The 27812-nt window shown below is 42.4% G+C and overlaps 1 protein-coding gene across 1 annotated transcript in view; it reads right to left on the bottom strand.

The window, feature by feature from the left end:
* Positions 1 to 27812, bottom strand: part of SLC35F1 (solute carrier family 35 member F1) — a 465278-nt gene that overhangs the window by 66178 nt on the left and 371288 nt on the right. The window contains exon 4 of the mRNA XM_019538195.1: positions 6688 to 6815. Coding sequence (XP_019393740.1) covers positions 6688 to 6815 — 128 coding nt within the window. The remainder of the gene's footprint in view (positions 1 to 6687; positions 6816 to 27812) is intronic.

Genomic DNA, 27812 nt, shown 5'->3' with positions numbered 1-27812 from the left:
AAGCTGTAAACTTCAGATTGACTTTAAATGTAATAAACAGCATGGTCTGTAGTGCAAGCACTCTCACTTTTACATTATTTAAAGAAAAAGAGAGGGAATCATTTTGTTTCTCAACTGTACTGCTCTTTGTTTCCATATCATGATGGTGCCCTGGGGAACTGACTGAACTGCTCACTATCAAATAGCGATCCTGGAGGAATGGGCGTTTCAGCCATATTTAAATTTGAAGCACATCCAGAAGTTAAGGTTATACTAGTATAATCTTGTTAATTAGAATGACTCTACTTTCCAAACAAATTTAATGACAGCTGCATGGAAAACTCACCAGAAACTATTTATTTCCTAACAAGGCTGTGTCAACCCAAACCACTGACTGCACAGTACCTTGTTACTACTGCACAGTAGCGATGTCTGGCAGGAAGCATGATGTGATACTACTGCACTGTAGGGGTGTGTGAAGCAGGCATATTCAATTCAGATTTGGATTTGGTGCAATTCGTGAGACAGTGATTTGATTAAGTCGACTGAGATCGTCCCGATTCGATTTGGCCGAATCTGACGATTCGATTCTGATTTGAAGAATCAGAGATTCAGCCAGAAACAGCTTTGTATGTTTTTTCTATGTACCTCAAGGTCCCAGGCACAGCTGTGAACCCTGCGATGGCTGGGTGGAGGGAGTGTTCCACGGGACCATGGGGGAGTCCCTTGTGCACTTGGCAGTGGACCTGGAAGTGGAGTGGAAGTACTTCCAGTTCACTTATGGGTCTGCTGCCGAGCACCTGGGGAACTCCCCCGAACCTCCCCAGCTCAGCAATCAGCCACGGGGAGACCCTGGGTTTCCCCCCAGACCCAGGAGGCACTAGTCACCAAACTAGGGAATGAGGGGGTCCCCTGCATGCTTGGCAGTGGACCTGACAGTGGACTGGAGGTAATTCTGGTCCACTTCTGGGTCTGCTGTTGAGCATGCGGGGGACCCTCCCCCCCACTCTCATGGGACACTCCATTCACCCCACCATCTCAGCATTCACGAGTTACGCCTGGTACCTTGAGGTATGTAGAAAAAACATATACAGCTGTCTACTGCCAAATCACTGAATCTCTCCAAACTGAATTGGAGGCATCTAATTCTATTTGAAGAGATTAATGGGTCTCCTGATTTGATATGTAGATTCGTCTGCCAAATTGGGCTGAATCTCCTCCAAATCAAATCAATAACCGAAGCTTCGCACAGCCCTACTGCGCAGTGGTAATGACCTACTGTGCAGTCAGCGTCATGAAAAAGCCATTTGGCAATGGTACTGCACAGTAATTCCAGTTACTGCATGTAGAAGAGCACTAGGGTGCTCGCTACTAGTAATAGTATAAGGACAGCTTCCAATCAACCGGGCAGCCCAGGTGGAAGTTGCTAGGGCAACTGATTGGGTCAGCTGACCGTCAGGGGGCAGGGCCTGGCCTATATAAACACAGAAGGCTGCAGCCTGAGCAGCAGGAAGCTCTGCTGCCGAGCTGAGCAGCCTGACCATCCGAGCGTCGGCATTATGATATGGGGTAGAGAGAACCCTGGCAGGGAGATGGAGAATGGCCAGGGTGGCGCGGAACGTATGTTATAGCCAGGAGGCTTATTTTGAGTTACAGCTGGTTGGCTTATGGCTTTGAGTTTCGGTTGGGTTGTTTGTGTAAAACTGGAGGAGCAGGTGAGGCTGTAGGGGAAGGAGGAGGCCTCGGGGGAGCTCCTCAGTAGCGTGGGGGGGTTCCTGGTGTCCTGCAAGGGCACAGCAAGCGGGTGCTGGGGAAGGCACAGCAGTTTGGCGCTGGGGTGGCACTGCAGTTGGGGGTGTCTTGACCCCAGCCCCATGTGGGGTGATATCAGGACAGGCCCAGTGAGGGCGCTGGCAAAAGTCCCAGTGGGGCATAGGACCCTAGAAGGGCTCTGGGCCCAGGTAAGTCTGAGGCCGCCTGAGCCCCAATCTTGGGAAGCCTGAGTTGGGCATAGAAGGCCCCAGCGTGGGCAGGAGTGCGAGAAGCGTGAGCATAGGCCCCAGCGTGGGCGGGAGCGTGAGAGGCGCAAGCATAGAAGGCCTGAGGGCGGGCGGAGAGCGCGAGAGGCAAGAGGCACAGGCCCGAGGATGGGCGGAGAGTGTGAGAGGCGCAAGCAAGGCCCCGGTTGGGGCGAGCGCACGATTAGAGAGCCCGGTGAGGGCGAGCGCATGATTAGAGAACCTGGTGAGGGCGCATACATGGAGAGGCCCCGGAAGGGCAAGCATATGAGTGAGACACCCCGGAAGGGGCCATTTAGGAACAAGGTAGGCACGAGAACATCTGGAACAGCTGAGAGGCTTGGGGCGTGGTATTGGGGTGGAAGGAGCCACGCGACGCCCATAGGGTTGCGGCACCAGAGTCCATTTGCGTAGAGCAGAGACCAGAAAGATAAGAGCACCAGATCCAAGGGGTCGAATAAGGCAGCCTCTCATTAGTATTCTAGAACATCAAAGTCGTGGCGGGCGAGAAAGAGGGTGCTAGACCGGCAACTTGGCACGGTAGGGGTGCCAGGAGAGGTCACGGCTGCTCCTGGGTCCCTGCCCCGTGACACTGCACAATCATTCAGTACTTGTATAAATAAGTACTATTGCTTTTATAAGTACTAAGTGACTCCATAGTAACAAGTGTGCAATCAGTATCTCATGCAGTTGTGGCTACAAGGAAGTAAAACTTGTTAGAACAAGTTTTAGATAATGTTCTCATGGAGTATGGGGGTAAGACAGATGCTATTACAGGTAGCAAAATGCAGTGCTGTGCAGAGATGCTTGCACTCTAGCAGTTACACCCCAGGGAATTATGCACAGAAAAAATCAAAATAACATGCAGAACAACTCAAAATGATGCAAAATTAATTACTTCTATATATATTTTTTTTTACAAATTAACTAAATATAGAACTATTTGAACCTTTTTTAGAAATATATGAAGGTACTTTGTATGGCTGTGGTGTGTGTGTGGGGTGTGTGCATGGGGGGGATTTGTGAAGGTGTAAGGGTGTGTGTGTTGGGAAGGTTATGGATGAGTGTGGGGTTTGTGATAGGTGTGAGGTTTATGGGGGGTGTGAGTATGGGAGTTTGTGAGGTTTGAGGGTGGGTGTGGGGTTTGTGGTGGGGGTTGTGAAAGGGTGTGGGATTGTAGGTAGGTATGGACACCCCCCCACATGGTGCACAGCCCCTGCTGCTGGTGGCTCAGCAGCAGCAGGCAACAGGCCCTCAGGGCGCTCATAACCATAGCAGGCGGAGCCCTCGGCAGCATGCATCTCTGGCTGAATCCCAGGACCTGCATGTGCTGGCATGGAATTGGCCCCCAGCTCACCGGTGTGCATCTTCACACCAGATTAGGCTGGCTCTGTGCCAGCATGTCGGGCTTGCAGAACTGCAGGCAGGAGCCGCATGCCATTGGGTCGGGTGGGCTCATGTCTCTCTGGGTGGCTTCCCACTGGAGTGTTGGAAGCCCCATGTACTAAGCTGGCCGGCCTGGCCCAATAGCGCATGGCCCATATACACCCACAAACCCCACACCCAGCCACACCCCTCCATGCCCACCCTTCCTCCTGCAGGCAGGAGCTCCCTTCATCACTTATCCAGCTGTCCAAGCATGCAGTTCTCCACAAAAGTAGAGGCATAAATCCGGCTGCAGTTAAATTATGCAAAAATATGCAATTATTATGCCTTTCATGCACAAAATTGTGCGGGTGCATAATTGCATAATTCCCCAGGGTGTAAGCATGGCTGTCTCCAGGACTAATTAGCCTGGGTGGGGAATTGGACTTGCACAGCTGTACAGGTACCCACACTAGCTGTCTTTATGACATGGTGGACTAGTCCACCTAATAAAAAGACCGTTTAAATTGGAAAATGTGCCTGTCCTAGGGAGTTTAATATTATTTGGCAAACACCACCACCCAAGGTCTGAAATTACAGACTGAAGCTGGAACTGCAAATCAGTATCAACAAAGCTTATGTCTATAATTAAGGCATTTCTAGCTTTTCCTTTTTGGGAGCTGCCTAATGTTTTCTCTTAAGAGCACCACAGGTTCAGTACATTTGCATGTTATTTTTGCCTGATGGAGTAGAGACTTCTTGAGAAAAAGGTATATGCTGTAAAACAGATTTTCAATTGCAATGGTCCATGTACCACTGCTCTGAAAATATTGTCTTTTATTGAAGTGTCATTGTCAATCTATTAACAAGTCAGGACCATAAAATGCTTATTTTCTAGACATCAGGGAAGCAAAGAAACAAGTCTGTCCAGAATAAAATCCTCACAAAGTCAGTGAAGGCGTTAGTGCTCATTTACACCAAATGAAAACCTGTTTTTAGCACAGGCTTAAAATGTGGCTCAGGGTTTCTTAGGATTCAATTTTGCAAGGCACTGCTACCTGCCAGCGCGTGGTGATTGCACTCAGCACTTCACATGATGTAGAATCAAGTCATGGAAGATTCCTGAAGAGAATGGCACCGTTCTCGACACACACACACAGACACACACTTCACTCATTTCAGCACATGCTCATCTCACTGTACCTGATCTTAGAGCTTATCTACATGTAAAAGGTAAGTCACATTATGACAGATTGTGCATTTAAAACACTGCAATATCACCAAGTAACTCCATATATAGGCAAACACTAATAAAACAGTCCAGAACAATTCTGGGAAGGGAATGGGGAAATGCAGCGCTTGTTGCCACTTGGCATAGGTTATTCTCTTCAAGCCTTACAGGAAAGAAGATAGAACTCCCTTATCTCCTTTATGTGAAACAGGGTTAAAAGGTATCAGATGTTTCTTTCCTACTTCCTCCCTTACCTCAGAAATATAAATACTAAAGTGGTAGAACATGCAAACAGGGTAACATACAAATGTAGTCATACAGATGTTGTGGGGGGGGGAGTTTAAATACATTTTTGAAAGGTATTAACTAACAGAGTAAGGTGTGAGGGTCATGTTTTATTACATTCTGACTAATAGCCTTTGAAAGGGTCCTGAAGGTAATGTTAAATGTTGAGGCATGTGTCAAAGAGTTCTCAAAGTCAAATGCTAGCAGCAGATGTGCTTGCAGTTGCTCACATTGATTTTGAATGTTCAGTGTAAATCTTAGACTGCAAAAGTTCTCCATTGTTCTTGCTTCTCATTCAGGTACAACTAATGCACTCAGCATTTTCCATCATCGCTCATTCAACTATGGAAGAGATATGTTCCTAATTATCTCTGGTTTTGCAGAACATTAACTGCTGCTCATTTATTTTGCTGGCTTTAGAGCAAGTTTCAGGCAAATAAAGTGTAAATAAGAGACAGAATATCCAGTGATGCCCTGTTATTTAGAGATAATATGGAATGGGAGTGTGCTTATTTCTGAACAATTGGCAACAAGGTGCATAGCCATTTCCCAAGATGTATATTTTCCATTCTATTATAAAAACATTTCTATTACTCATTTCTCCACTGAAATGGAACAAATCTAAATCTTCCGTGTTTGGATTTAAAATATGCAGGCCAGATCTTTAAAGACTCATGTAGTTTGTCTTTTATTTTGTTCTTGAGGGGAAAACTGAACCTGAAATCCTATCTTTTTTTGATACCTACAATTGCTTGACTGAAGGCAACAATTAACGTATTATTTAAATGACAGGATTTGCCCTTATAATTTAAATATGGATTGCAAAAAATGTTGCATCTTTGTCTGAGTGGAAATTGAGTCCACAAAAAGTGTTGTACTCTTTAAAAATGTATGACTAAAAGAGCAAACCAAGTAGGCTGAGCCCAAGAATGTGAGCCTTTGTAATATGCCTAAGAACTGATCCTCCTATTTTTCTACTAGGTGATGAAAGGATGGCAGTAAAATTAACGAGAGGCAAGTATATTTTGTGATATCTTCTACTGGACCAACTGTACAGTTGGGAGAACTGCTGGACAAGCTTTTGGGGCACGTAGGGCTCCTATACTACTACACACTTTTTGGGAATGTAGGGCTTCCCCCGCGGTGGGGTGGGGGGTGCTTTAGAGTGGCTCTCAGAGCCTGCAGTATCACATGAGTGGCTCTCAGAGCCTTCAGTATCACATGTATTCAATGCCCCACGCTTCAAAATGGCAATGGGGGTGCTTGGACTAAAGCTCATTTAGTTAAAGTGCCCCCACCACCATTTTAAAACACAGGGGTGCTGAATACACGTGACATGGAGGCTGCTGGAGTGTGCTGATTAGCATGCTGCAGCAGACTCACAGCAAACTCAGTTAATCAAGTCTGCTTCAACACATGCTAATTAGCACATGTTGGAGCAGAGGTCTGTCACGTGTATAGGTGCTCCAAGTGCCCTCCCTCAAGTCCCTGAAGAAGGTCACTGTATTCCTGAAACTTGTCCAATAGCTCTTCCAACCATATACTTGATCCAATAAAAGATATTACAAAAAAAATCCTTGTCCCTTGTACATTTCCTGGACCAACACAGGTATGATAACATTCCAACTCTAGTAAAATTCAACAAATATTAAACCTAAATGCTTATGAGTCTGAGCCATAATATAGGAAGATAGTGAAGGATTCTTCAGTATGCCTGACCTTGACACATTCAAATCAATGCAAACATCACCCTTTACTTCAGTGAGTAAAGAATCCAGCTTTGAAAGAGGAAAACTTGTGACTTCTTACCTGTACACTAGTAAGAGTGGTATATTGGTAAGCTTTGACTACCAGGTAATTGGCTTCTATATCTATTATCCCCAGGATCATGTACTTCCACCATCTTCGTTTCAAAATTGCCAGCAAGTTTTCCTCTCCTGTGGCAGTAAAGGAAACGGGAAAACATTCATAAGCAAACAAACATACAAACAAACAAATAAATCTACACCCACAAAACCTTCATGTAATGAGAGGTTGTGCTGTGTGATGTCTTGCAATTACATGACTTGAAAAAATGCAACAGTATGTCAATCCAAGTCCTAAAACACAGTTAAAAACTAATATATTTAAAAAACATTCTAGATCAGGTAAAAACTAACACCTTTTTTGTTTTGAAATATCCAATCAGCACAACAAAGAAGGACTGGTTGATTGGGCTTTCAATTCACCTGAGTTTTGAAAAGCTTGCCAGGAAAACAATTGGAGTTCAAACAAATGTTTAAATATATGCCTATCTAGGTGTTATTTTTATGCATTTTATAAGAATATTTTTTGCTCAGTGTATCAATTTAATTTTTGTCTACCAAAGAACCATGACTATGTAACACATGACCTGAAAGGTTCTCATTTAAAGTTGGAGCTTAATAGTGCATAAGGGTAAAAGAGAAATAAGGGTAGTAACAGAATAAAATTGAAGCTAATTACAAAGTTTAAGAGACAGCTATTGTGATCTTAGGTTCAAAACACTGGACTCTTAGGGCATTTTTACACGTGTTTTGGGATGTGGTGCTGAGCACTTTAAATAGTGAGTTGCACTAATTAAAAGCGCACACGTGTCAGGTGTATCGGTGTCCCCGTGCTGAAAAAATGGTGGCAGGGCGCTTTGAACTAAAGCTCAAACGTAGTTTATTTTAAAGCGTCCTACTGCCATTTGTTAAGTACAGGGATGCACAGGGATGCTGATACACATGACACAGAAGGCTGCCAATCAATTTCTGTGCACCAGCAGATTTGATTAACTGACTCTGCTCCGACGTGCAGGAAATCCCTGCACATCTACAGGAGCTCCTTAACACTGTTTAGAGAAAGGTTGCTCTGAGACAAACAGGTTGTGCATGACGGGTAGCTCTGCTTGCAGAATCAATTTGTGAAGCAGGCAGATTTGTTCTACAAAGCCGTTGTAGAGGAATCCTGTCAATCACACAGTACTTAATTTCTACTGTGTGAAGACTGTCGGTGCAATAAGGCTTACAGATCAAATCCACAACTTCTGAAAGGTCAAACAGTCCTAATGTTAGGCCAAGGATTATTACTGGTCTTACTTCAAAAAGAAACCAAATACTTAGTGAAAATGGGCAAACCTATTAGTATTTACAGGCATTATGCAAACATCTACTAATGAAAACTGGAAATCCATGGTGGGTAGAGGTGTCCATATAGACCCACAACCACTAAAGAGGTTATAGTCTACAAAAGGATACAATAAGAGTTGACTTGAACCACTGGCATAATTTTTCAGATAAATTTGAACCATTTGGGGAAGTTAAAGATACTGTTAGTACATTTTTGCAGATCTGCATGCGTCCACACACCTTTTTTAGTGCTGGGTACAACAGCAATTAGCAATGGACAAACTAGGATACGTAAAAAAGGAAATATTCTGAACCATTTTGACAACCGGCACCAAAACTTTGGAAGGTTTGAAAAGTTTGGGCACTTCCATTTATTTTTCATTGTCATGTATGCCTCTACATCTCTAGATTCCAGCTGGAAAAATGTGGTCTCTGTATTTCTGGCGCACAGACAAGCAGAAATATCAGAGATATGAAAACTCAGACCTATTGCCGTACACAAGAGGGGCAAATACTTCAGATATTCATTCAAAAGCTTGGACATGAAACTTAGCCCCACTGAAACCAATGGGAATTGTGCCACTGACTTCAACAGATTTCACCGAGTGTTTGTCTCTGAAGGAAACCCTGAATTATTTGATGCTTGTTCATTAACAAATACGCCCACACACATTTGTTATAATGGGGCATCATTAAGCAAATCCTGATGATCTGCTGTTGGCAGTGACAGTGAGAATGTAAAATTCAACAGATAAAAACAGACTTTGTTTATGTAGTAAGAAGAAGAGAAACAGCAGGAGTCAGGACCTAGATTATACTAAGTATTTTGCCCAAACAACAGGCAATAAGTAATTTAAAAAACTGGATCTGAATAAATTGGTCCCTTTCAGCACATCATACGTTTCCATCAACCTTTATGTTCTAAATGAGCTCTGACTAGAAAAAAAACCATTTTGTTTATGTTGCTGTATAGGTGCATGATGTAAGTTTAGGTATTTATCATGTCTATTTGAACATAGAAAAAAATAATTTCTTTTTTGGATGTTTGCTTTTTGAATATTAAAGAATGCATTTTGAAATCAGCTTTTGGGGATTTAGCTGTGTGATTCCCATCAACATCACTGCAAGTAATTCAGGTAAATCCCTTCCCAGGATTTTGAAAATGCATACTTTGGATTTACGATGCCAAAATGATTTGACATACCTAGAAAATACCAAACTAAAAAGTGCTGGCATAATGGAAAGACATGCTTACGGCATTAAAGTAATTTTTTCTTAGCTTAAAAATTAGAAGAACGATGGAATCAAACTAAGAAAAGGTATAGAATTCATTGATGCACTTAGTGCACTGTGCATGGCATTAACACAATATATTGGTAGCTAAATTAATGCTGACACTTGTCAGCTAGGGTTCCAAAAGCACTTAGGATCATGCTTAACTTCAAGTACCTGTTTGTGCCCATCCCTATTCAGAGGAACACATAAGCTTGTGATTAACATTAAGCTTGCTTGTATCCCTTGTCACATGCTTTAGCACATTGCAGAAGCACCACTTAATTCCTATCCTTTGTGCTTCCTCACTTCCTTAAGAAAAGACATAAATGGTAGGTACAGACATTCAAAGAGCCAAGGCAGGATCGAGCTAAAGTTATACGGTTTTCTTTAAATGGCATAGTTTAGATTGGTAGCAAACAGAATACACATTCGTGCTTTGGTGGGGAGAGCAAATCTTAGACCAGGTTCCATACTTTTTAAAGCAGTCTGTGTGTGCTGAACATCTGTTTTGTTCTGGGTACAGACCAGTTCTGTGTGCTGAACTTCTGTTTTGTTATGGATACAGACTGGTTTCTGATTGCTTATACTGGTAAACGTGTAATACCTAAACCTGGCCATAAGGGGCTTATGACAGAACTACACTCCCAGATTTGCTGCTAGGGATGTTGGAGGACAGAAAAAACATAGAAGCAGCTTTAATGGACTATCCCTTTGCATATATGGTCCTGCCCTCCATAGATGTTCTGAGATCTGCAGGTTTTTCTACTGGATTTGGAGGCAATTCTGCAGTCAGAGGGCCATGCTCCTCTCCATCTTCTGGATCTGTATAAACCTTGGATCAGTTATCTCATATTATATTATGAAAATCAGCAAGGAGAGGCTTACAGAGATTTCCAGGCAAATCTGCCCTCCCTGTGCATTTTCTACAGAATGATATGATAGACACTATGACAAAGGACATAAATTACACTTAACCCAGTAAAAGTGATCAGAAACTGGTTCGAATCTGTAACACAACAGAAGTTCAGTACACATAAACAACTTTCAAAATGGACAAAACTGGTTTAAGATTAACCTGGATAGATGTAATATGAGAGTAAACTGATTTAGGTTAACTCTGTCCCACATCCCCTCCAGATTGAAGTTAACTCACAGTTCCCCACCATTCCAGGATGCTTTTCGCCTCCCCTGCAAACCCCTGCTTGCAGGGTGGGCAGACTAACCTTGGCCCAAGTCGTCTCCTTCAGACAGGCAGGGAGGTGTGCTCCGGCATCCCCCCAGCTTCTGGCCTGGGCCACTACAGGCATGTGGCTGCATTTCCAGAATCAAAAGTGAATGTCTGTTCACTTGCTTATTGGTTCAATCTATGCAGCTTAGACTAACCTGCAAAGACTGAATTGATTCAGCCTTAAGTGTTTTGACTGTGTGTACTTATATAGAGTTAGGATTAGTTTTCCAAGGCAAGATGGGGACATCTCATTGACTTAAACCTAGACTGGACAACATGGTAGAGAATATGCAGTAACGAACAATGCTGCATTACCTTCAAAGATACAAACTAGATCTGCCAGCTCTTTTCTATTTCTGATTCCTATGGCTGCAGTATGAGATCTATAATATTTTACAGAGAAGTTCAGTTTTCTAAGACAGGGTAGGAGAAACTCTGAGCATAAGGAATGTGAAGTGGAGAGAACAAAAATAAAGATCAAGGCAAAAGAAGTGCTTTAGCTTGAAAGATCAAAACACTCTTAAAATACAAAGTTCTCCAGTGACTATAGATTGCAATGTTATTTACCATTATACTAAGGCTCTTTTTTCCATTTTAGATACAGCACTATTGGGAACTGAACTGAGCAACCTTGTGGTTGACGTGGCAGTGAACTGATTTAAATATGTAGAGTCTGTTCTCTCACAGATGCAATGAAAAGTGAATTTTGCACAAGTAACTACTATCAATGGTAGTAGGAGCAGTGTTGTAAATCCTTTTGCTCTAACTAGAGAACAGGTCCATTAACTATAAAGTAAACAGAACATTACAAGAAAGGAAGGCTGTTATCAATAATCTGAAATGGGAGAAACAGGATTATACCCTCCCCTCTCCTTCCCCCCCATCCCCGTAAGTCACAGACAACAAAATAGTCATCCCCAAATAAATCAAGTATGCTGAAACTGATAAGTAGTTTTGGTCTTTTTTGTGATCCAATTTCACTTTGGTGGTGAATGTGTGTATGTGTGTACTTGTGTAAAAATTTTGCAAAAGTCCTTGACACAACAGTCATAGAAAAAAAGCTAACTAGTGACTATCTAATGCTGCACAGTGGTGGTGATGCTAGCCACTTTTTGCCCTATAGCCCAGTGGTTAAGGACATCCTGGACACATCTACATGTGAAATTAATAAGCAGCAATAAACTCTGGTGTATATCGCACCAGAGTTTATTGCTCCCAGGCACCACGTTTACACATGTGCCCAGGACACCCAACCCAGGGTGTCTGACCTGGCTCAATGTGCTGCAGAGGGGCTAGCTGGGGCACAAAGGTGCTCCAGTGTGGGGCTAGCTAGCAGGCAGCCAGAACATTGAAATATGCTCATGCTTCAGCCAGCCCCATCAGTATCTACACATGCACCGATAAAGAACTGTGTTGCAGGGCAGTGCTTATATTTACAAGTACTAACCTATGGCAAAGTCAATTAGTTTACTGTGGCCTAATAGGGCCACATGTGTAGATGCAGAGACTTCACTGAGGAGCTAATTAGGCAACTCTGCAGTAAACATCTTGGGTAGATGTGTGCCCACCCCAACACAGAAGACCTTGGTTTGGGGGCAGAGGGAATTGAATCCACATCTCTCAGTTACCAAGACAGTGAAAGTCTCAGACCACAGACTGGCAGTATTTTCCTCTCTTCCTTTTGATGCTGGCCCACTGGGTAGCTAACAGGCAGAGATTCATAAGGCCAGAAGCAGAGCAGGACAGAGGGAATGACTGTAGTCCAAACAGGTGCTCACTACCCTGGAATGGAGGGAACCCTTGCTCTCAATGCTATTTCTGCCTTTTCTGTTTACTAGTCATTGGATAAAATGCAGAAACAGCATTGGTAGCAGGCACTCGATCCCAGAGTTCAGCTTCCTTTTGTTTGATCTTTATCACCCATGAATTCTTCCTTTGTGGTTTTCCAGGGGGCTGGTTCAACCATGATGGCTGGATAATATTCATAGAAATCACTCAGTCCATAGCCTAATGATTATAATATTATGCTATAATTCTAGTTCAAGCCTGAGAAAGAGGGGAGTTCTAGAGCCCAGATTTCCCTTGTCCTTAGTAATCACAAGGCTGCTGAACAGGTATCTCTTCCCTTTCCATTGCTGTCTGTCAGGTAAATGTCTCCCTTCTCAGCTCATCTCAGTTTAGCTCATCTTTAACTACCTCAAGGGTGGTTACAAAGAGGATGGAGCTAGACGGTTCTCAGTGGTGTTAGATGACAGAACAAGGAGCAATGGTCTTAAGTTGCAGCAAGGGAAGTTTAGGTTAGATATTAGGAAAAGCTCTCTCATACGGAGAGTAATAAAGCACTGGAACAGGCTACCCTGAGAGGCTGTGGAATCTCCATCCTTGGAGGTTTTTAAGACCCAGCTAGATAAAGCCTTGGCTGGGGTGATCTATTTGGGGATGGTCCTGCTTTGAGTAGGGGTTTGGACTACATGACCTCCCGAGGTCCCTTCCAACCCTAATTTTCTATGAGTATATGATCTCCCTGCTTAGCCGTCAGGATCCAGCTGAAACATGACATCATAAAGCCATCTTAGGTTGGGTTAAGAGTCCATTGACAGAAGAGAGAGCTATGCACATCCCAGGTAGAATAATACTAATTGCTGGAGGTGCATAAAGCTGGCCATTGATAGAAATGCAGAGCCCTGTGATTATGGAAGGCAAAGCAGTAATTTCTTCCAGAGGCACACTAGACTTCCCACTGGGAGAACAGAGAAAAGCACTGTTCACATGCAAAAATAGGATCACTACCCAGAGCCTGGTTGTGATGGGCTGGAATAAGCAACGAGCAACAGCTGAAGCAGGGATGTCTTAGAGGAGAAATAGGATCTGGGCCTCTGTGTCCACAAGCCTACGTATGCATTCATGTTGAAAGAAAAGATACAGAGTATGAAAAAAAAAAAAAGGAAGTATGGCTAAAGTCACCATAAAAAACTCTAGTTAGGAACATAAGTAATAAGAAAGAGAAGATCAGAATAATAAATTCAATAAGAACATTAGAACCATTACTGTATAATATGTTTTCTTCCACTGACATAGTATAATAAATGTCATATTCTTGCACCTATAATGACTATTGATCTGTTAACACAATACATTGGACCCCATTTTCTGAAAGCTTGCTTCTCTGTCAAATGCCAGATGTTCAAGAGGTCCCAGTTCTGTCAGACTCCCTTAACAATCTTAAGGGGCGCTAGGGTATAGCCTCCATCTTTTGTGAAAAAAAGTCTAGGATTAGCACAGAGAAATGAGTTCTGATGTTTACTGAGTTGTTCATTAAAACTGAAAAGACTTTGAAATGCAAGTTTATATATAAAATGAAACATCCTCATGCATACACTCCTTCAAAGCACTGACTGTGGTTTTTGGTCAGTCTTCTGAGGAAGAAACTTGGATACCTGCCCAACCCCTCTCTGAAGTCTTAAATGAGGAAGCTATGAGAACCTGCCCAAAACACTATTCAGTCATTTATAAGGACGGCAATCCATAACAGGACCTCCTCTTGAGACTTTTCATTGCCTTCACTGGAATACTATACAATTGCTTCATGGCATTTGCCCTGGACTAATTTACAACTTCACTCGGAGATGTCCTAACACTAAATTTCTTTATGAATTCCTCAGTGTCCAATTTTTTTAGACAGAAGTTGTGCAGACCCTGCTGGGTGTCAGTAGGCAATTCAGTTTGTGTTAGCCATTTTAGAAATTTCAGAACTTGGGAGACAGAGCTCACCTGATGCTCCATAGCTAGATAGTTATCTTTATCACCTTTACATGCATATAAAATTGAGCAAGGCATCATCATTCATTTTGAAAACAACATGTATTCTTCAGTTTATAGAACAATCTTCATTATTCTTAAATTTAATATATTTCTGTGTTGTATATATTGTACACATACATGCTCACATGCATGCTCACACATGATGGAGGACAGTACTTTTGAAAGCCTTGATTTCTCTACTGTTCAAATTAGCCATGAGGCTTAAAACAACTCTTTCTCTGGACAGCCAATTAGCAGCATCCAAACGAGATCAAAATGTAGCTACTGCACATTTTAGTAGAAAACAGAGGAGAAAAATAGTTTGTTGTTCAGCAGATGAAGTACAGATTCTATTGAAATATTTTCTCTATTTACCTAACTCTGTTCTTCATTCAAGACTGCATAGTACGTTATGGAGCATAAAAACCTCAAAGCTTTTTTAAAAATGTGCAATGCATTTATTTCTTGTTAACTTTTGGGATGGAAGAGGCACAAGCGCTATTAGATGTATCTATAATTTGCCTCTCTCAATTTCTTCTTCAAGAAACTTTAAGCAGTTCAAAATCTAGAAAGCTGAAACATTTTTCAAGAACTTAAATTACACTGAGACGGTGTATCTACACATTCATTACTGTGAACATAGTTACAGTGCATTAAGTTTAGTACTTGTAATAACAGGTACAAACTCAATGTGCAGTAGTGCCAGTACACACCTTTTAAATAACACTTTTTATTAGCTTATTAGAATGGTTTTCACTGTGACGTGCTAATGCACACTAGAATTAATCTACTGTGCATTTAGTGTCTCATGTAGACATGCCCAGAGTTGGCCTCTGTAGTCCCTTACAACTCTATAATCCTATGATTCAGTGTTAGGATTCTGCCCAAGGATGGGATGTTCAGACTAATCTAATTATAGAGTGCTAGATCCACAGCCCAAAATGCATGGACATAAACATCTTTTGTTTTTTTCCAAGCCTGTGAAAAATTTGGTCAAGTTGGCACAAATAGAGGAAATGCTTGTCAAGACCAGAACCAGCTGCATCAATTGCTAAAGATATATTTTTGCAATTACAGGACTGCTACTATAGGTTTTTTCCCTTGGACTATTGATCTTTCTTTGAGAGTCAGCAGCACAGAATCCTTTCACCATGTGTAAAGATTTTATAAAATGAACTACAGACATCTCTCAAGGATTCCCTAGGCAGCTTTGATTTGGCAGTGTGTATGTCATCAGTTTCAGCTTCCATCCATAAGTCACTCTGGTTGTGTTGTTCAATCATACCCAGACAGAATGAGCTAGCTTTAAAAATGAATCTACTGTTGTGACATCTGACGGAATAGCATAGACTGACCAAGTGGTTTAGTATAAATACAACCAGTTGACATTCACAGTTTCTCTCTGGTTCTCTCATTTTCTCTGTTTTTCACCTTCTTCATCCCCTCTGGAGTAATCAGACACACATACACACACCAGGCGGGAGATGGCAGGGGGAGAGAGAGAGAGGGAGAGAGGTTTTTAATCTTAGATTAAAAGCCCTGTCTTTTTCTGAGGCATTCCAAACTGCAAAAGACCAGGTTCAATTGAGAAGGCTCTACATAGCAAAAAGCAATGATGAAAGGAATTTATGCAGCAATTGTACAGCTGTGCTGCAGCTTTGTCTGAATTCACGGTGGGTGTCCCAGTCATAGCCACTGGCAATGTACGTAGCAAACAGACATTCAGTGGGACTGAAATATAGAATTTGTTCCTGGTGAAATCTCCTGGTGGACCTACGTCTTCCTCTTCGCATTTCTTTTTTTATTTTTTTTAAATTTTGCCAACATTCACATGCTGTATTTTCTGTTATTTGGTCTATAATAGAGGTGCTCGACTTCTGGCCCACAGACCAGACCCAGGCTGTGGAGCCATGTCATCTGGCCTGTGGCCAACTGGTGGCAGGGAGCAGTGGTAGTATTAGCTGCCACTTCTCTGCTGCCAAATTTCCAGACCTGTAGGGAGCCCCTCAGGCCAGATAACGTGGCTCTCCACACTAGATTGCTGCAGCATACAGTTGGAGCTGGGTATGTGGGATTAGGTTGGGTTGTTCTGGCACGTGGGGTGGGGTCAGGTCAGCATTCAGCCACATCTGAGCAAGCAGGGTCAGGCCAGGCTGGCATATGGCCGGATCTGGTCATGTGGGGTTGGGCTGGGCTGGCACACAGCTGGATTCAAGTGTGAGAGGCTGGATGGAGCCAGTCAACACACTCATGAACTGATCCCATGCAGAATCCAGCTTGCAGACCAACCCTGCACCACTCACCAGACCTGCGAGGCCAGAAGGTTGGCCACCCCTGGTATATAAGAAGGAACCTCCCTGTACTTACATCATTGATTTTTTACTACAGTCACACCACCATGAATCATTACAAAAATTATGAACCCAGTGGAGCTGCCACAATACAAAGAATGTAAGAGAAGAGTCACTTAAATTTACCACGTGTCTTGTTAATGCTACAATTCTTATTTGATTCCTCCCTCTCTCCCCACTATTGATCCCACTTCTTTGAAGGAAATGAAGCATGCACAAAGTGGGAGATTCTCTCCTGCACAGTTCTGTACAGAGAGGGAGCTGGACATCTCTGTGCCTGAGGCAGCCAGGATGCAGCTGTACAGATTGCAGCAGTGCTTTCAGCTACTCTTGTAATGGCAGGTACCTCACTCCTCAATTGCACTACTAGTTCTAGGATCAGGAGTATTGGGGGAATTCACTTTAACTCCAAGACCCTCTGAATGTTTCTGCAGTTGCATCAACTGGCTATACCAAGGGCTTGACTATCCCAGCAGTTCTGTGGATCTGATTCCTAACACTATGCCCCATTGAGGAAAAGACATTAGTCCTCTGCACGTGCTATTTGCACATATACGCCTGCTACAGGACCCCTCAAAATGGATCAGATTGAAAGAAATCTTCTGGTATATGCGAAATAACTGTTTTCTAAAAGTGTTTTCATGACATCACCGGAGGTGGCTTCCTTAGACAGGTAGTGGGCCCCTCTTCCTGTTTCAAAGACCATTAACAATGATGGAGTGATGAGGCAGCCTGGTATGCACATGGCTGCTTTGCATGCACGCCACATAGCACTGTGAAGAATGGGAGGGTGTTTGATTTTGCTTGGATTTTGCCTCGTTTCTGGGCCATGTGTAAATGCCAGCCTATTTAAGAAATGAAGAGATTTTTATGAAGGCTGGTTAACAGGCATTGCTCATTTTGTCACTACCTATTATTGTTTCTAGTAGTGCTACTTCCAGGAGTCCCAGGCATAACCGAGGACCCAAGTGTGCCAGGCACTTGACAAACAGAACAAAAAAAAAGCCTACAGTTTATATTATATGAAAAGAGACAACAGATGGATGCAGACAGATGGGAGCACAAGGAAACAATGAAACAATATTGGTCAGCTTGATAGGGAGTGGTCTCAGCACATCAGCAGCCTAACTGCTGTCAAGTTTTTTTGCAGGCATCATGACAAAGGAGAATTGTAAAGAGGGGTTTGAAGGAGAATAATGCAGTAATTGTTTGGAAGTTTACAAAGATTTCCTCCCAAGCAGAGGGGCAGCTTAAGAAAAAGCATGAGACTCTGACTTTAAAATGTAACAAGGGAATGATTGAGGTTAGCATTATGGTTTGGTTGGAGGTGAGATGGGACCTCTCAATAATGAATGAAAGATGGCAGGCAGAGCAGGTATATGTAGCAAACAGCTCTATAAGTGAAGATGGGTCATGTAATTTTGATGTGGCATGGAAACAGGGACTGCAAACAGAGGGAGTGACATGGTCAGAGAGACAGGACAGGTAAATGATCTTTGCAGCAATATTAAATGGATTTGACCAGAACAAGATTACCTTTGCCAAGATCAAAGAAAAGAATGCTGCTGTCATCTAGGCAGGAAATGATGAGAACCTAAGAAAGAGACGGTACCAGTGTGGATACACAGACAAAGGTGCGTTTAAGACGTTATGCAGATAAAACCTGCAAGAGAATGAGAAGCAACAGCATGTGAGAAGGTAATGCCTTGGTTATGGGATGAGTGACAGATAAGTTGGTGGGGTTCAGTGATCAAAATAGGACTTAACTAGATAGTTTTGGTGGGAAAGAGAATTAGAGATCTCCTTCAGCTATGCTGTTCTCAAATTGACAGCTAGACATGCATCAGGTGATGTCAAAAGAAGACAGGTTTAGAGTAGAAACCTACATCAGTGAGTTCTCCTCATAAAGATGGTAGTTGAATTGCATTTGCTGATGAGATTACCCTGAGATATGGGGTAGAAGAAAAAGAGAAGAGGTTCAAAGAGAGATCCCTGTGGAATACATACAGAAAGCTGGAGGGGGGTCTCTTGAGGCCAGGCTGAAGGATCTTTTGAGAGAGGTAGGAGTGAACCAGAAGAAGACAGAGTCATGTATGCCAGTATTATTTCAAAAAGAAGCACATAGTTGACTGTGTTCAAGGTGGCCTCCAGATCAAGACACAGCTGGTTCTGAGATTTGACTAGGAATAGGTTATTAGAAACTTTGGCAAGAGCTGTTTCAGTGAACTGCAAGAGGCAGAGAACCCAGACTAAAGAAAGTCTAGGCTGGAATTACAGCCAAACTCCAGACGGTTTTTCATTGACATCAGAGCCGATGAGCTTAGAGATAAAAAGGAGAAGGTAAATGAGGTAACAGTTAGAAATGCAAGAGGGGTCAAGGGTGATTTTGTAGAGATGGGAGTGACTAAAACCTTTTGTTGTAAGGGTAAAGAGCTAAAGAAAGCTGGGAGGTGAACAGAAATAGCCTACAAGCAGTTGGAAGACAAAGTCTTATTAAAGATTCATCAGTTAACTCCCTCTAAGGATTGAAACAGCTCCTGGCATACTTTTTTGGGTTCTTCAATATTCAAGCAGTCCTACAGTAGAGACAAGGAAATTAGATTTCTTGTCAGTCCAGGGTACCGCTCAAGCAAAGTTTCATTTTAGGATGGTGGAAACCACTCATACATTCTTCACTCCTTATAAAGAAATACAAAGAAGCGCAAATCTACTTTATTTGCTTATAAATGAATAAAGGGGAGCAAGCCTACTTTATTCCCATGCACATCCCCTTTCACATGAAAGTAGCAAGCTAATTATCCAAGCATGCTTAACTGTAAGCACAGGGGAGCAGAGGCTCTGTTCTGTTTGTACAGCATGTGGCACAATAGGGCTATGGTCTGTAACTATGGTTCCTAAGCTAGAAACAGACATTGTTTTTGTTGCAGAATCAGCTGTGCTGGGAATTATCCCAGCACAACTGATCCTTATTGATTGACAGGTACAAATGTTGCCCAGTGCCACTGTCGTGCAGGGTCAAGTCCCCATCGCTCCTATGCCTTCATGAGTCAGATCCTGCAGCACAATGGTCCTGGGTGCCTGAGTCTGAACTGGAGCGTGCATCTGCAAGTGTGACGTGTGATGGGCAAGCCCATGGGGTTCCCTTGATCTGTAGCGAGAAACACATGACCTGAAGGAGGATTCTGGAGCCAAAGCCAGATCTAGACTTTTGAAAAAGGGGTGTAGAGAGTGAGGTGCATCATCATCACATATAACACAACACATTTTTCTCCAGTTAAAATAGAAACTAGAAGATTTGCTAATATCCTAGGGACTTCAGGCTATATTGTTCTGTTTAAGATTGAAGCAAAAACAAATATAACTTTATTGGAATGTTTATTAATTTGCTATATTCTATATTATGTATAAAAAACCCCAACCAACTAGGCAAAAACAATAACCAAAAGATATTGTTTCATTAGTCTTGTAGTCATGAGAATTAAAAGCATGTTTCTCTTTCAGATTCATAAAACAAAATCTAGCCTTCTTGAGAATCTTGGCAGTGCATCCAATGTTGCACTGAAAGCATTAACGTTTTTAGGTAGAGTTAAAAACAGCCTTTAGGGCTGCAAAATACAAGGTACATTACCAAGAGGAGCTAAAAGACAGCAGAATTGAAGAGGAAAGGATAGGTTGATTAGTAGAACATCAAGACCATTACAATAGAGAGAGGGTTGTTAGCACCTGTAGAATGATGAGTTTAAAAGACATCAAGTACAACAGAATAAGCCAGAAACTCAATTGACTCCCTCAGAGCTGCCTGAATAGCAATGCTGCTACTACTGCCAGGCAGCTGGTTTTAAACTTTGGTGGAGCAGGAATCACATGGGGGTGCAACTGCACCCCCTCTGGATCCACCCCTATGTTTTATGCTGCAGAACAAGGGAACCACATGGGGTGCTTCAGAGATGCAGCTTGGAGTGAACAAGGGCCAGGATTGGGGTGGAAGCGATGGCTCATGGGACACCAAGATTCCCTATTCTGCCATATTGCCAGGGACTGGTATTCAGAAACCTTTTGCAATATCCCAGCATAAACTGCTTTCCTTGTTTTTGAGGCAGCAGATTTTGGGCTTTCTCCTGGAACACCTGCCCAAAACTGGTCATCTATTTCTGCTCCTAGTTATTACACTTACAGAAATAAAGAATAATTTGCAGATCACCTAATGCACAACATGCTTAAGGGTAATTGCAAAGAATCCACTGAACACGCAGTGATGCTTGTGGGGGCGAACTAACAGGAGTATTCAAAATAATGCCAAATACTGTTGCCCCTACTTTTGTACACAGGGAGCCCCTTTGAAAGTGCAGTTCCCCGCTGGCACACCAGCACGTGTACAAAAGCTTTTAAAAATTTGTCCCTCAGTGTTAAAACTACGCCAAATATAAGGAACAGCCAGCTGCAAACAGGGAAAAGTAAATTATATTTTCAAAACTACTTTTGCATTCAGAAGCTGAGAGTACTATTAATACAGAAAAGCATATCTTGACAGCAGCCCTTTAAGAAGGATGCATTTACAGCCTACATTTTTCACTATTTTGGTAAATATTTACAGTTTTGTGATACTTCCCAAGCATATACTCTACACTTACATATGCAGAGGATCCCTCAGTGAATTTAAAAAGGAAGAGCCTCTGCTAGCTCAACTTTAGAACCATCATATAAGCTGATATGTAGGAAAGATGATTTTACGCTGCAAAAGGAGAACTTACCCCCAGGGGGGTTACAAAATTAAAAATAAATTAGAGAGAAATTTAACATAGAGTCTAACTGCATAATGCACGCCAAAAATACATACATACACATGCAGAAATATTATGTTCACCACACAAATGCAGAGGTGCTCTCCACTTTGGAATATGAGCATAATGCTTGCTTGTTTTTTTTTTTTATCAGTCTTTGTGACTGCTTTAATTCACTGAAAACTGGGTATCAACCTGCTATTTAAAAGAAGGTCACCAGAATCCCTAAGTTCCTCTTCTGCTTTATACCATGGAATATATCAGAATGATCCTAAGTTTACAGAGGGGGTTCAGAGGGGTGCTGGAGGGTAAGACTACATGGTGTGATGGCTTTCCATTACCTTTAGATGCAGGGTGGGAGCTGAGCACTATGTTGCCTAGAGTAAAATGGCTACAGAAGATTATACGGTTGAATACCCAGTCACCCTGGCATATGTCCTTAGAAAGGCAATACCCATCTCTGAAGGGCACTATCACGCCAAAGAGTAACCTTCTCTCCATGGCTTTCACACATCAAGAAGGGTCTGGACAAGTAGCAGCATGGGGATTTAGCCAGCAGTGTAGTATAGCATCTGTGGGAGCTAGATGGACATTCTTGCTGTGGGGAAAGGTGATAGGGAGACACTGGGCATGTCTACATGTGCAATTAAGGTAACTGAATAAACTCTGGTGCAATCTGAGCCAGAGTACACTAATCCAGATGTTCCCATCTACATGCGCATTTAAGCACTATGATTTACTCTGCCATCAGATAATGCCTGCATCTGATGGGACTATCCAACGGTGCAGTAAATTGGTCTACACCAACCTAACTACTGTGCACATGTAGACGGTGATGCTTTAATGTGCAGTAAATCAGTCTACTGTGCAGTAAAGCACACGTGGAGTTGCACCCATGGAGCAGAAGTAATGTGGGACCTAATCCCATTTTATAACCTAAATTCTATAAAATATGAGTCCTTCCTCTGCATTCCTGCTGATCTCCTGGCTACCATCCATGAACAAATTCTGCCCTCATCCTCTACTTCTCTGCAGAGCTGCCAGCTCACTGGATCCAAATGGGATGATGGAGAAGACTTGCAGCTCTTCAGAAGCTGTACTGTTCTTGTTTTCTCTATAGAAATTTATGTGGCAAGAGAAGTATATGGTCCTTTGCCCCTTATTTCTTCACAGATATTACTATGTCAACATCTGTCATTTGTTTTATTCGATTAAAGACAACATGCTACCAGCAATTCTTCATGCTCACAAAAAAAATCTATTTCCTTACAGGGATGTTCTGTTGCTTTTTTAAAACACTCAAGTGTATTCTGTTTAGTTTATTCATGATTTTTTTATGTTATGCTGCTTTCATTATGTACTATATTTTTGTTCAGCCTTTTGGGATAGTAACAAATATCAGCTCCTTTTTCTCAACACCAGCATTTATCCAAACACCTCAGAATTGCTCCTGCCACCCCCACAATAGAACAAGTTATTTTAGGCTGATTTTTTTTGTGTTTTCTTGTCAGATACTGTGAGACCCTGTCATTTAAAAGAAAATTTTGGTTATGTACTGGATAATAAAGTTTCAGATTTTTCAGAAAATAACTGTAATTTCTGTAAAATAGTGGTGCTCTTGAGGGTAATATTACATGAGTTAATAATATCTCATTAGGAAAAAGGAGCTGATATGAGTTAATATGTAAAGAAACTGTGGGAAAGAGCTATATATTGGAAATCTGTTCTAAATTGCTTGTAAATAGATTTTTACTTATCAAACATTATTATTATTAGTAGAGGTGCCTTTTCCTGGTGCTTGGGTCAAGGCGGGGCATTCAGCTGGGGCTGCGCTGGGTGGCAGTGCAGGGCTGGAGCAGAGCTGTGGCACAATTTGAGGTGGCTGCAGCCTCCTCCCAGCGCTGCTGGCGTCAGCTCCAAGCCCAGCTCCTGACAAGAAAAGCCCCGGGCAGTGCCGGCTCTGGCTCTACCCTACAGCTGCAGCCTGCCCCATGATGCATAGATCCGGGGGCACATGCCCCCTGCCCCTGCCCTCCTGGGGTGCAAGCAGTGGCGGGAGCTGCCTCCACCCCATGAGCTGCACCTCCACACCACGCACCCCCTCCCCTGCCCCAGCTGGACAGCACCTGCCCCTGCCCCCTCCCTCCCCACAGGGGGCGTTGATCTGCACCCCCATGCCCATTCCCTCCCCCCTCCCCTTCCACCTGATGGCAGCTGTATCAGATATTGGATTGGTATTGGCCAATATGCCTCCTTAAATATTAGCTATTGGTATTGGCCCCCCAAATCTCTATTGGTACACCCCTAATTATTAGTTTTGGTGTTAATAATTTATATTCTGTTTGTGGGTTTTGTATCTAACATTCTAATCCTATTTACTTTCTACTAAGGTTATGTTACCTACTTTAACACTCTGGGCTTTGAATATCCACCTGAATATACCCTCAGGTAGTCCTAATGATAATTTGTATTCATTTGACTAGCAGTTTGGGAAGTGCTCATTTGTATAGTCTTTGATTTAAGGCCATCACTAGGAATCACACATACAAACCATAGGTGTTATGTATTCTGTCCATCTGTTACTTCTGTGTGTGTTAGATTTCACTCTTTACAAAATGCTTAGACCATCAAATGGGTAATCTACTATAATCTAATAAAGCAAGAGCTCATCTCAAGGTTTTAGAATCATAGAACTGTAGAAAAGTAGGGCTGAAGGGGCCTTCAGCAGCCACTGAATTCAACCTGTTCAAGGACAGCTCACCCTTATCTAAACCATCCTATACAAATCTTTGCCTAAGTCATTCTCAAAATGGCAAGAACAACTCTCTCACACAACTACCAGGCACAGCATGTGGCCTGGGGAAAAAGTGGCCCATGTAGTCTGTGGCTAGTCAGGAGCCTGCAGCCACTCAGAAGTTGGAGAGCCCTGTCTTAGCTAAGATTAAAATGAGTTGTGTCAGCTTATCAGGATTACATATGGCTCTCTTCACTGCATGCAGCCTTATTGAATCAGCACATTCCTATACTTTACAGGTTCTTTAACAGGGATTTTAGTCATTGATTCATATGTTTTACCTAATGTAAAGCACTAGGTATATTTATAGTACTTTAGAAAAGAGTCTCAAAACCAACTAAGAACAACTAAACACGATTAAAGCCCTAATCTACACAGTAAATTTACTGGGTTCCAGAATAGTATTCTCAAACACACAGGCTAGGGACAGAAGTTACACATAAACTGGTATATAAGTGATCAAAAACCAGTTCAAATCTGTAACACAACTGAAGTTCAGTGCACATAAACTGCTTTCAAAACTGGTTTAAGATAAACCTGGATGGATGTAGCATCAATCTTAAGTGATTTAGTTTAAATTAGTTTATTAAACTTCTGTTACAGATCCCCTCCAGATTCAAGTTAACTCACTATCCCCCAGCATCCCAGGATGCTTTGTACCTCCCCCACAAACCCCTCCTTGCAGGGTGGGTGGGCTAGCCTTCGCCCAAACTATCTCAGCCAAGCAGGGAGAGCTGCTCTAGTGCCCCCTGGCTTCCAGCCTGAGCCACTGCAAGCATGTGGCTGCATTTCCAGAGTCTGAAATGAATGTCTGTTCCGTTGTTGATTTGTTCAATCTAGGCAGCTCAGACTAAACTGCAATGATTGAATCGATTCAGCCTTGGGATTTTTGACTGTCTATACTTAGAGTGCTTCTCTTATTGGGCTGCCTCCTGAACTAGAAGTAGTGCAATGACATCCACATAGAACTCTAATTAGCATTAATTAGCATATCTGATTTAGGAAGAAGACCCCCTCCCCCCCGTCCTCCCAGAACAGTGCAGCATGCTTGAGGATACCTTTTTGGAGCGGTAGGTTTATAGTCATTGTCAAATACACCAAAGTACTAGAGAAAGTCTATACAGTTTTGTTTTATCATTTGAATAAGCATAGCATAGCTTTTATCATATAAGTTAGCCAGTCATTCTGAATAAGTCTTAGATACCTGAGAACTAGTTAAGTTAAAAGAAATCACTATTGTTAAGCGGCAAGGTTAAGTAAGGGCCTGAGTCAGGAGATATCTAAATTCTGCTCTTTGGTTATCTCATTGTGTGATGTTGGTCCAGTCACATACGTACCAGTCTTTGCTCTTGTTCCCTCCATCAGTAAAAAAGTAAAGAATCTTCATTACCTGTCTTTGTAAAGTGCTTTGGGATATTCAGGTAAAAAGGCCAATGCAAAGTATAATTATTTATTAATGGTTCATAGATCAAGCAGACCCAAAAACATATTCATTCTTAAGAATGAATTAGAAAGAGCTGGCATAAAATATTGGATGAGTAAGATGCAGTAAGAGCCAAAAGATAAACTATTTTGACAGGCTATGAAATATAAAAGATACATATGTAAAGAAAAAAATCTGTCTGATAGTGAATATAGAGTAGATAGCACTATGTAAGGAAAAAAGCCTCTGGTGACTAAATAAAACTGGGTTGTTTGTATTTTGAAGTATAAGCACTAAAGATATCTACATGTACTGGTATTGTCACTATTTTTGCTAGTTTGACAATAGTATCAGAGCAGAATGTTTCCAAGCAGGGAGAAAAATGGTGGGTTTATGTTAGAGATAATGACAGCAGAAATAAATATGTTTTAGGAGTCAGTCAGAAGTGTTGGGAAAATAAACTGAAAATGTATAAGACACTAATGCCCGATACGATTTCATGTTATTGTCCTTGAGCCAACTGGACAGAAAGATAGTGTAAAACACCTTAGGACTAAATGGCTTCAACATGCATAAATCTGCACAGAAGCTGAAACAGTTCAGAAGCTTAATTCAGGTATTTTGCTGTGTTAAAGGTTACAATGATACTTTCAAGTCTGCTAGAAATGCCTACTTGCAAGATTGTCATTTGGCAATGTAAGTTTAAGCATTCTAAATAACAGGTTATACTTTGGACGGCAATACTTGTAGTGTTGCCAGTGAAGCCATGGGCAGATATTGAAACTGGCTTTACACGAGACAAAATTGAATTGCAAGGAGGAACATATAGCCCGTGGAACATAATGCTTTAGTTGGCATTGTGAGTCAATGGTTAACCAGGAGCAGTGTCAGGCTCACAGGATGGGTCACAGACTACTTTAGGCTTAATACAAATTTTGCTTGTCATTCATATAGTGGAAAGACCCCATATGTATTATGGGTTGCCCTGATAATAAAAGAGAAGTATGCAGGCATATATATTTTTTAATGCTCCTATCAGTTCAGGAGTGACAATGGGGCCGACTGACTTCTTGACATTTCTTCAATTTTTAAGTCTAGTAGTCATCAACTGTTGGACCAAGACTCCCTGGTATTTGTGGCACCTGGAATCCCATGTGGTTCCCCAGCTAAGTAGTAGCCAGGCCTTGGTCTGCTTCGTGTCCAAGTTCAGGCAAAATAAGTGAGACACATTCAGTCTGGCATGGACCTGGTATGCAGGCATGCCCACATACATAATGGCAAGAACACAACAACATCCAAAAGCCACAGACAAGTGGCCAAATGGGCCCCACAAGATGATGAATACACTATGAAGCATATGTACAATCAGACTGAGGTAAGTTTTCAAAAGTGTAGCAAATCAGTGAGTCACGACAACTAACAGTATAAAACATCAATGTAACCTAGTGCACCATTCAGCTACTCGACCAACAAGGGCTCATATCCTAGTCTACTTAGCTGGCATCTAGCATTCTGCACTAGTTACTGGATAACATACATAAACTGTATTTGGGGACAGGAAGCAACAACCAGGCCACAGAGCCAACTCCTCACTTTGCTTGTTCTCCGTTTGGCCCCATGAATCTTTTATTTTTAGTTGTTTCAGCAGGAGAGGCCTGGCTGCTCCTTAGCCTTCTTGGGAAGTAGGTGTTGGTTCAAACCCCCAGAGTCTGAGTGAAGCCTACAGCCCATATCTCCAGCTTTCTGGACAGGGGCTGTACCAGGGGATCAGGTGCTCCTCTGAACTGTATGCATGATCTTGGAACCAAATAACCAATGGTGTCATTTTCTTCAGTTTAAGGAAGTTAGAACTTGGGTAAAATATATTCATTACTAGGGCTGTGCAAAGCTTTGGGTGGTGATTTGATTTGGAGGAGATTCGGCCCGATTCGGTGGCTGAATCTCTGAATCCAAATCGAATTGGGGACCAATTTAAAGGTCTGAATCGATTCAAAGCTCTCCAAGCAAAGCTTTGGAGAGCTTTGATGATTCGGACAGTCCCTGGTGGCTGCAGCAAGGAGCTGCAGCCACTTCAAGCTGGTAAGTACTAAGGGCAGGGGAAGGGGGGCTGAGGTAGGGGACCATGGGGGGGACCCCTGCCAGCCCCCCGA

Source organism: Crocodylus porosus, unplaced genomic scaffold, assembly GCF_001723895.1.
Source record: "Crocodylus porosus isolate Cpor-Errol unplaced genomic scaffold, CroPor_comp1, whole genome shotgun sequence".
Lineage (NCBI taxonomy): Eukaryota > Metazoa > Chordata > Crocodylia > Crocodylidae > Crocodylus > Crocodylus porosus.
This window is presented reverse-complemented; position numbering and strand designations above follow the sequence as displayed.